The sequence below is a fragment of the Heterodontus francisci genome, chromosome 9 (assembly GCF_036365525.1).
Source record: "Heterodontus francisci isolate sHetFra1 chromosome 9, sHetFra1.hap1, whole genome shotgun sequence".
Classification (NCBI taxonomy): Eukaryota; Metazoa; Chordata; class Chondrichthyes; order Heterodontiformes; family Heterodontidae; genus Heterodontus; species Heterodontus francisci.
Window position 1 is genome coordinate 50,859,697 of NC_090379.1, and position 10,263 is coordinate 50,869,959.

Below are 10,263 nucleotides of genomic sequence, written 5' to 3' on the forward strand. Positions count from 1 at the left end.
GACGATACTTCAAAAGTACTTCATTAGCTGTACAGTGCTTTGGGATGGCCTGAGGTTATGAAAGGCACTTTATAAATGCAAATCTTTCTTTATTATTCAAGAAGAATAGGGAATCCCCCCAATCTCCTGGACGACAACACCTAAAGCGCATTAACTGGCCATTCATCTGATAAGAGACAGACATCTATTCAAAGGAAGGAATCAAAATATTTTCATACAACGCATTTTTTGTCCAACTCCTAATATTTGAAAAAATGTAGGCCAGAATTTTTTGTTGCGTGGGAGGCCCTGCGCACCAGCTAAAAAGTCGGTTGCGAGCCCACCTCCACTGGGCCTGGGGAACCAGGCTGGAGTTTTTTGCTCCCAGGGCCCTTAATTGGTCTCGGTTGGGACTTGCACCTCCTTGAGGCAGGAAGTCCCGCCTAATGGAGCTCCCGGCCAATCAGCGGGCCGGCAGCTGTCAGTCCCAGCCACGCCTCCGGGAGAGGTGGCCTCTGCTGGGACTACAGCCGACCATTGCAAGCAAGGTGAAGGACGGCCCCGGAAGACAGGTAAGTTTTTAGGGCCTCGCTGGGGACAATCGGCGTGGTCCTGGTAAGGCAAGGAGGGTCTGTTAGGGGGGCGGGGGCAGTGTTGTGCATTGGGAGCGGTTGGGGCTTTGCGGGCAGCCTCCCCATGGGGCACAGTGTGCCTGATCAGGAGGACCTTCCCCAGCCTACAAGAAAGCTGCCTGGTTTTACCAGGCGGGGTTTCTGAGGCATTTGTTACCCGGCCGCCGGGGGTAAAATACCCACGGCAGTGGGAGGAGGCCCTTAAGTGGCAGTTAATTGGCCACTTAAGGGCCTTGATTGGCCTGGGTCAGGCGGGCCATTTTTCACCTCCACTGTCTCGCATGAAATTGCAGCGGGGGTGGGGGTGGGGTGCAGGCAGGAGGGGGTCAGGAACGCACCCCCCACCTCCCACTGAATTTTACGCCCCCCACCCCTGCCACAGCCCACTCGTTTGGGGACTGTAAAAGTCCGGCCGTAGCTTTCTTCAAAGTTATAGGAATAGCTGTTGACAGACTTTAAATAACCAGATTGGAGACACATGGAAATGTAGTTCTGGTTAGGACATAATTGACATTGAATAAACTGTTGTTTAATCATTACATAAAGGTATTGCAACATTTTTTCATAAAAAGAGGTATACTAAATAATTAATTCAGACTGCTGCATTGCATAGGTGTTATGAAGGAATCATATTTCTTCAGAGATGTTTCAAGTTTTAATTTTGTGAGTATCTGTAAAAAGTGGCATGATTCATTTTATTGATGTGCTATTCTTCATGGCTCAGCAGTGCTGCAGTATTTTTAATGGAAATGTGTGCACATATTTAATAACAATGTTGAAATTGAGTGCAATTGACAAATGTTATCAATGTAGCATTTTACAGCAACGATAATTTTGCCGTGACGCAATTGAAGGAGAGGGCGGAAGGCACCTGAGGTGAAATAAGTTTGCCTGTCAGGTTCCCAGTTAACTTTAAAACCAGAAGAGAAAAAAGAACTCATACCATTAAATCAACTGTCCTGAACTCATAAGCCCTGGTTTAAGATCAATGGTTGAATTCAGTTATAGTCTGATTCAATAATCGGTCTCCTGCCCTGCATTTCCCACTATCAACAGTTGGCTTATTCTTCATGTCAAACTGCCATAATAATGCATATTCTGAATGTTAGTATATTTGTGAAGAGATAATTTTTTTATATTTTGAAAAATATTGTCATCATACAAAAGGATATAATGTTACATTTTTGTGACCTGTTTGTATTTCTTTTTACCAGCTTACGGATGTAATTCCCCTTTGCCAGCAATGTTTTGGAAGCTATTGATCATCATTTTGCTGAGCCTGGTGATCATATTGGTCTGTTGTAGCAAGAGTGCATCAAACATCTTTGAACAACTTCAGTCAAAACTCTACAGCTATTATCTGGAAGTGAAGCATATGACTTTCAGCTGGTTGACTTGGAGTAGGAAAAATTAAGATATCCACAAATATCAGCAGCATCAGAGAAACCTCGTTTGGAAGAATCCTTTTGGCACAGTAATCATCAACAGCAAATGCAAAAACGTCTGCTATAAGCAATTTTTTTAACAACCATTGGCAATGACTCGAAAGGTCCAAATAAAAGAGGAAATAGCAATGAGCATGATACCCACTTTGAAGGAAAATTACTGAACTTTAAAAGTGCTACAATGTTAAAAAAGTCAACCTAATACCTGATCCCGATATTCACCAATGAAATCACTAAAAGAAGTGACTTGAAGCAAAGACTTATCATTACTTGGCACCGATAGATGGATGACTCCGAACTGCCTACCATGTAATCAGCAGCAAATTATTGTCTCATGCACTTCATGCAACAGTTTGAATTGGGCTGGTATGAAAGAGTTTTGTTGTAATCGCTTTGTTTCAATGTTACTTTCAAATTGCTGTGGATTATATGTTTGTAAATTTGCTTTTGGCAAATTTTCTAATATGAAAGCATAAGAAAACTTCAAATGAGAAGAGGTCCATCTAACCCACTTGACTCAGAGTCTGTACATGATTATTCTTTCTGTGATTATCCCTATTGTCTCATCGCATTTAATTTTCCGTTTGCCACAAACTCCGTTCCCTGGCTATTGATTCAAACCCTCTCCGTGACAACTGTCTCGAGGCAAAACCAGACTGCTCACAACCTTGGTGTTGTATTTGAAGCAGGGATAAGCTTCCAACCTCATATCTGCGTCATCACAAAGACTTCCTATTTCCACCCCTGTAATATTATCCAACTTCCCCACCCCCTCTCAGCTCATCTGTTGCTGAAACCTTCATTCATGCCTTTTTTACCTTTAGATGTGACTATTCCAATGTACTCCTGGTCAGACTCCCATTTTCCACCCTCCATAAACTTAAACTCATCCAAAAATCTGCTGCCCATGTCCTAACTCGTATCAAGTCCCGTTCACCTATCACCCTGTGCTCACTGACCTACATTGACTCCTATTTGAACAATGTCTTGATTTGAAAATGTTCATCCTTGTTTTCAAATCACTCCATGTGTTGCCTTGCCCTATCTCTATAATCTCCTCCAGCCCAACAACCCTCTGAGATCTCTGCACTCTTCCAATTCTGGCCTCTTGCATATCCCCAATTTTAACTGCTCCACCATTGGCTGCCAAGGCCTTAATCTCTGGATTTCTCTCCCTAAATCTCTCTGCCTCGCTATATCTCCTTCCTCCTTTAAGATGCTCCTTAAAACCTACCTCTTTGACCAAGCTTTTGGACATCTACCCAAAAATGTAGCTTGGTGTCAAATTTTGTTTGATAACACTCCTATGAAGCACCTTGAGACATTTTACTATGTTAAAGGTGCAATATAAATGCAAGTTGTTGTTGATAAAAGTTATTGCATTTCTGCTTTTAAACTGGAGAAAAAAATTGTATTATTTTATTACAACAACAACTACTTGCATTTGTTTAGCACCTTTAATGTAGAAAAACATCCCAAAGAACTTCACACAAGTGTAATCAGACAAAGATTGATGCCACAGAAGGAGATCTTAGGAAGAGTGACTGGGAGCTTGGTCAAAGTGGTATGACATAAGGAGGGTCTTAAAGTAAGAAAGGGAGATGAAGAGCATAGAAGTTTAGGAAAGAAATTCCAGAGCATAGGACCTAGACAGCTAAAGGCACAGCTGCCACTGGAGGGCAGAGGCTGTTTATGATTCACTTGGGAACAGACTAGGGAAAGACAGAAAGAGCATCGGCTGATGCCTAAGGCCGTGTAAGCGTCATGACACTGATTAATAATTTTTGGACAATTCTTCTTTCTTCTTCTTTGGCCTCCTTGTCTCGGGAGACAATGGGTAAGCGCCTGGAGGTGGTCAGTGGTTTGTGGAGCAGTGCCTGGAGTGGCTATAAAGGCCAATACTAGAGTGACAGACTCTTCCACATGTGCTGCAGGTAAAATTGGTTGTCGGGGCTGTTACACAGTTGACTCTCCTCTTGCGCTTCTGTCTTTTTTCCTGCCAACTGCTAAATCTCTTCGACTCGCCACACTTTAGCCCCGCCTTTATGGCTGCTCGCCAGCTCTGGCGATCGCTAGCAACTGACTCCCACGACTTGTGACCAATGTCATAGGACTTCATGTCACATTTGCAGACGTCTTTAAAGCGGAGACATGGACGGCCGGTGGGTCTGATACCAGTGGCGAGCTCACTGTACAATGCGTCCTTGGGGATCCTGCCATCTTCCATGCGGCTCACATGGCCAAGCCATCTCAAGCGCAGCTGACTCAGTAGGGTGTATAAGCTGGGGATGTTGGCTGCCTCGAGGACCTCTGTGTTGGAGATACGGTCCTACCACCTGATGCCAAGGATTCTCCGGAGGCAGCGAAGATGGAATGAATTGCGACGTCGCTCTTGGCTGACATACGTTGTCCAGGCCTTGCTGCCGTAGAGCAAGGTACTGAGGACACAGGCTTGAAACACGCGGACTTTTGTGTTCCGTGTCAGTGCGCCATTTTCCCACACTCTCTTGGCCAGTCTGGACATAGCAGTGGAAGCCTTTCCCATGTGCTTGTTGATTTCTGCATCGAGAGACAGGTTACTGGTGATAGTTGAGCCTAGGTAGGTGAACTCTTGAACCACTTCTAGAGCGTGGTCGCCGATATTGATGGATGGAGCATTTCTGACGTCCTGTCCCATGATGTTCGTTTTCTTGAGGCTGATGGTGAGGCCAAAATCATTGCAGGCAGCCGCAAACCTGTCGATGAGATTCTGCAAACACTCTTCAGTGTGAGATGTTAATGCAGCATCGTCAGAAAAGAGAAGTTCCCTGATGAGGACTTTCCGTACTTTGGTCTTCGCTCTTAGACGGGCAAGGTTGAACAACTTGCCACCTGTACTTGCGTGGAGGAAAATTCCTTCTTCTGAAGACTTGAACGCATGTGAGAGCAGCAGGGAGAAGAAAATCCCAAACAGTGTAGGTGCGAGAACACAGCCCTGTTTCACACCACTCAGGATAGGAAAGGGGTCTGATGAGGTGCCGCTATGCTGAATTGTGCCTTTCATATTGTCATGGAATGAGGTGATGATACTTAGTAGCTTTGGTGGACATCCGATCTTTTCTAGTAGTCTGAAGAGACCACGTCTGCTGACGAGGTCAAAGGCTTTGGTGAGATCAGTGAAAGCAACGCAGAGGGGCATCTGTTGTTCGCGGCATTTCTCCTGTAGCTGACAAAGAGAGAACAGCATGTCAATGGTGGATCTCTCTGCTCGAAAGCCACACTGTGCCTCAGGGTAGACACGCTCGGCCAGCTTCTGGAGCCTGTTTAAAGTGACGCGAGTGAAGACTTTCCCCACTATGCTGAGCAGGGAGATTCCACGGTAGTTGTTGCAGTCACTGCGGTCACCTTTGTTTTTATAGAGGGTGATGATATTGGCATCGCGCATGTCCTGTGGTACTGCTCCCTCATCCCAGCACAGGCAAAGTAGTTCGTAGAGTGCTGAGAGTATAGCAGGCTTAGCACTCTTGATTATTTCAGGGGTAATGCCGTCCATCCCAGGGGCTTTTCCGCTGGCTAGAGAATCAATGGCAATACTGAGTTCTGATTCTGTTGGCGGTACGTCCAGCTCATCCATGACTGGCAGAGGCTGGGCTGCATTGAGGATGGTCTCAGAGACAACATTCTCCCTGGAGTACAGTTCTAGGTAGTGCTCAACCCAGCGGTCCATTTGCTTGCGTTGGTCAGTGATTGTGTCCCCTGATTTAGATTTGAGGGGGGCGATCTTCTTGATGGTTGGCCCAAAAGCTCTCTTAATGCCATCATACATTCCTCTGATGTTTCCGGTGTCTGAGGCCAGCTGAATATAACTGCATAGGTGTTGCCAGTAGTCATTTGCGCAGCGCCTGGCTGTTCTTTGTGCAGCACTTCTGGCTGTTTTAAGTGCTACGGATGTTAACTCGCTGGGGGCTTTCTTGTAGTTCAGCAGTGCAATGCGCTTAGCGGCTATGACAGGTTCCAGCTCTTCAAAGTGAGATCGAAACCAGTCTGCATTCCGCTTCACACGTTTGCCATAGGTGGTCATAGCTGACTCATAGATGGCGTCTCTGATGTGGGCCCACTTGGTCTCTGCATCCCTTGTGGGAGTGTTTTGAAGGGTTTTTTCAAGTGAATTTAGAAATTTTTGTAACAGCTGTGGATAAGAAATTCTGCTCGTGTTGATGCGCGGGTGGCCCTTCTGCTTGAAGTGATGCAGCTTCTTTGGTTTGAGTCTAACCTTGCTGCACACCAGGGAGTGGTCGGTGTCGCAGTCCGCACTGTGGAAGCTGCATGTGATTTGAACGTTGTTTAAAGAGGCTCGCCTTGTGACGATGAGGTCCAGCTGGTGCCAACGACGTAATCTTGGGTGCCTCCAAGAAACCTGGTGACAGGGTTTATTGTGAAAGAACAAGTTGGTGATGCAGAGGTTATGATAAGTACACAACTCCAGCAGTCTCTGTCCATTCTCATTCATCCTTCCAATGCCATAGCGCCCAAGGCAGGAGGGCCATGTGTCATGGTCAGCCCCAACCGACCATGACTCATTATTAACATTATGTGAATTAAAATTGGCCATTATTTACAGTTCAGAGTGGGAGAGGTAAGAGGAATACAGGGAGTTTGCTCAGTGCAATTGTTTTTCTATACAGAGAACAACAGTCACAATGTTTCCCTGCTCTCTGTCCCAAATCTCTTACATTTAAATTTAGCTATTTGTCTTTGATCTATATCCTTCAATCACTAGAACAGTCTGTTCAGATTGAATCTGTCCCATCCCTTCATAATTTTAATCACTTCTATCAAATCAACCCTTAATTTCCAATGTTCTAATGAAAACATCCCTTTTTTTGAAGTCTTCATATTTTTATTGCCGTATATTAGGTAACATTAGCAACAAATCTGCACCTAGACATCCATCACAATGTGAACCCCGATCTGCAGATTTTATTCCAACTATCCCTAATTCTATTCTGAATCCTCCCTTCTATCTTTTAATCCAATTTTCTATATTCATCTAATTCCATAACCCTTTAATCTTCTTCAGTAGTGTCCGAAGAGGTACCTTGTCAAAGGTTTTCTGAAAGGCTGTGTGCACTACATTAACTGCATTTGTTCCATCTACCATATCTTACACCTTCTCAAAATAATCTGGATTGTCAAGAATACTCTTACCTTCTGATAAAGCCATGACAAAGAGAAATATAGTTTTAGTTTTTATAAATAGGAGAACAAAATACAAGAGTAAAGAAGTAATGGTGAACTCATATAAAGCATTGACTAGGCCACAGTTAGAATGCTGTGAGCAGATTTAGGTGGCCCATTAAGAACAGTAAAGCCATAAAGTGTACAACTAAGATGATGCCATGGCTGGGAAACTAATTAGGAGGAAATACTTGAGATTCTGCGACTATCTCTACTGGACCAGAGAAGGCAAAACGATTTAGTTGATGTTCTTAAAAATATAATGACTTTTGATAATGTGAATAGGGAAAGACTTCATCTTGTTCTTCTTTGGCCTCCTTGTCTCGAGAGACAATGGGTAAGCGCCTGGAGGTGGTCAGTGGTTTGTGGAGCAGCGCCTGGAGTTGCTATAAAGGCCAATTCTGGAGTGACAGACTCTTCCACAGGTGCTGCAGAAAAATGTGTTTGTCGGGGCTGTTACACAGTTGGCTCTCCTCTTGCGCTTCTGTCTTTTTTCCTGCCAACTGCTAAGTCTCTTCGACTTGCCACACTTTAGCCCCGCCTATATGGCTGCCCGCCAGCTCTGGCGATCGCTGGCAACTGACTCCCACGACTTGTGATCAATGTCACAGGACTTCATGTCGCGTTTGCAGACGTCTTTAAAGCGGAGACGTGGACGGCCGATGGGTCTGATACCAGTGGCGAGCTCGCTGTACAATGTGTCTTTGGGGATCCTGCCATCTTCCATGCGGCTCACATGGCCAAGCCATCTCAAGTGCCGCTGATTCAGTGGTGTGTATAAGCTGGGGATGTTGGCCGCCTCGAGGACTTCTGTGTTGGAGATACGGTCCTGCCACCTGATGTGAAAGTATTCTCCGGAGGCAGCGAAGATGGAATGAATTGCGACGTCGCTCTTGGCTGACATACGTTGTCCAGGCCTTGCTGTGGCAAAGCATTCCATGCTCCAGCAACCCTCTTAAGAAATTATTGCCACAGAATATGATTTAGGCAGAGATCACTGCATTTTTTAAGGTAAAATTGAATAAATATTTGAAGCAGTGTTAAGATACAAGTCAATGAGGAGAGAGAAGGACAGATTCATTCAAGATATGTGCATTGTGTATTCCTTGGAAAATAAGCTTTAACTCACAAAACATCCTGCTGGCAGCACCTTCTTCTTCTTCTTTGGCTTCCTTGTCTTGAGAGACAATGGGTAAGCGCCTGGAGGTGGTCAGTGGTTTGTGAAGCAGCGCCTGGAGTGGCTATAAAGGCCAATTCTAGAGTGACAGACTCTTCCACAGGTGCTGCAGATAAAATTGGTTGTCGGGGCTGTTACACAGTTGGCTCTCCTCTTGCGCTTCTGTCTTTTTTCCTGCCAACTGCTAAGTCTTTTTGACTCGCCACACTTTAACCCTGCCTTGATGGCTGTCCGCCAGCTCTGGCAATCACTGGCAACTGACTTCCACAACTTGTGGTCAATGTCACAGGACTTCATGTCACGTTTGCAGACGTCTTTAAAGTGGAGACATAGAAGGCCGGTAGGTCTGATACCAGTGACGGACTCGCTGTACAATGCGTCCTTGGGGATCCTGCTATCTTCAATGCGGCTCACATGGCCAAGCCATCTCAAGCGCCGCTGGCTCAGTAGGGTGTATAAGCTGGGGATGTTGGCTGCCTCAAGGACTTCTGTGTTGGAGATGCGGTCCTGCCACCTGATGCCAAGGATTCTCCGGAGGCAGCGAAGATGGAATGAATTGAGATGTCGCTCTTGGCTGACATACGTTGTCCAGGCCTTGCTGCCGTAGAGCAAGGTACTGAGGACACAGGCTTGATACAATCGGACTTTTGTGTTCCGTATCAGTGCGCCATTTTCCCACACTCTCTTGGCCAGTCTGGACATAGCAGCGGACGCCTTTCCCATGCGCTTGTTGATTTCTGCATCAAGAAATAGGTTGCTGGTGATAGTTGAGCCTAGGTAGGTGAACTCTTGAACCACTTCCAGAGCGTGGACGCCGATATTGATGGATGGAGTATTTCTGATGTCCTGTCCCATGATGTTCGTTTTCTTGAAGCTGATGGTTAGGCCAAATTCGTTGCAGGCAGCTGCAACCCTGTCGATGTGTCTCTGCAGACACTCTTCAGTGTGAGATGTTAATGCAGCATCGTCAGCAAAGAGGAGTTCCCTGATGAGGAATTTCCGTACTTTGGTCTTCACTCTAAGATGGGCAAGGTTGAACAACTTGCCACCTGATCTTGTGTGGAGGAAAATTACTTCTTCTGAAGACTTGAACGCATGTGAGAGCAGCAGTGAGAAGATCCCAAACAGTGTAGGTGCGAGAACACAGCCCTGTTTCACACCACTCAGGATAGGAAAGGGGTCTGATGAGGTGCCGCTATGCTGAATTGTGCCTTTCATATTGTCATGGAATGAGGTGATGATACTTAGTAGCTTTGGTGGACATCCGATCTTTTCTAGTAGTCTGAAGAGACCACGTCTGCTGACGAGGTCAAAGGCTTTGGTGAGATCAGTGAAAGCAACGCAGAGGGGCATCTGTTGTTCGCGGCATTTCTCCTGTAGCTGACAAAGAGAGAACAGCATGTCAATGGTGGATCTCTCTGCTCGAAAGCCACACTGTGCCTCAGGGTAGACACGCTCGGCCAGCTTCTGGAGCCTGTTTAAAGTGACTCGAGTGAAGACTTTCCCCACTATGCTGAGCAGGGAGATTCCACGGTAGTTGTTGCAGTCACTGCGGTCACCTTTGTTTTTATAGAGGGTGATGATATTGGCATCGCGCATGTCCTGTGGTACTGCTCCCTCATCCCAGCACAGGCAAAGTAGTTCGTAGAGTGCTGAGAGTATAGCAGGCTTAGCACTCTTGATTATTTCAGGGGTAATGCCGTCCTTCCCAGGGGCTTTTCCGCTGGCTAGAGAATCAATGGCAATACTGAGTTCTGATTCTGTTGGCAGTACGTCCAGCTCATCCATGACTGGCAGAGGCTGGGCTGCATTG

At 45.9% G+C, this 10,263-nt stretch overlaps 1 protein-coding gene across 1 annotated transcript in view; it reads left to right on the plus strand.

Annotated features, from left to right (window-relative positions):
- Positions 1-9,407, plus strand: part of c9h14orf180 (chromosome 9 C14orf180 homolog) — a 99,181-nt gene extending 89,774 nt beyond the window's left edge. The window contains exon 11 of the mRNA XM_068038148.1: positions 1,826-9,407. Coding sequence (XP_067894249.1) covers positions 1,826-2,025 — 200 coding nt within the window. The 3' untranslated portion in view covers positions 2,026-9,407. The remainder of the gene's footprint in view (positions 1-1,825) is intronic.
- The last annotated feature ends 856 nt before the right edge of the window (positions 9,408-10,263 follow it).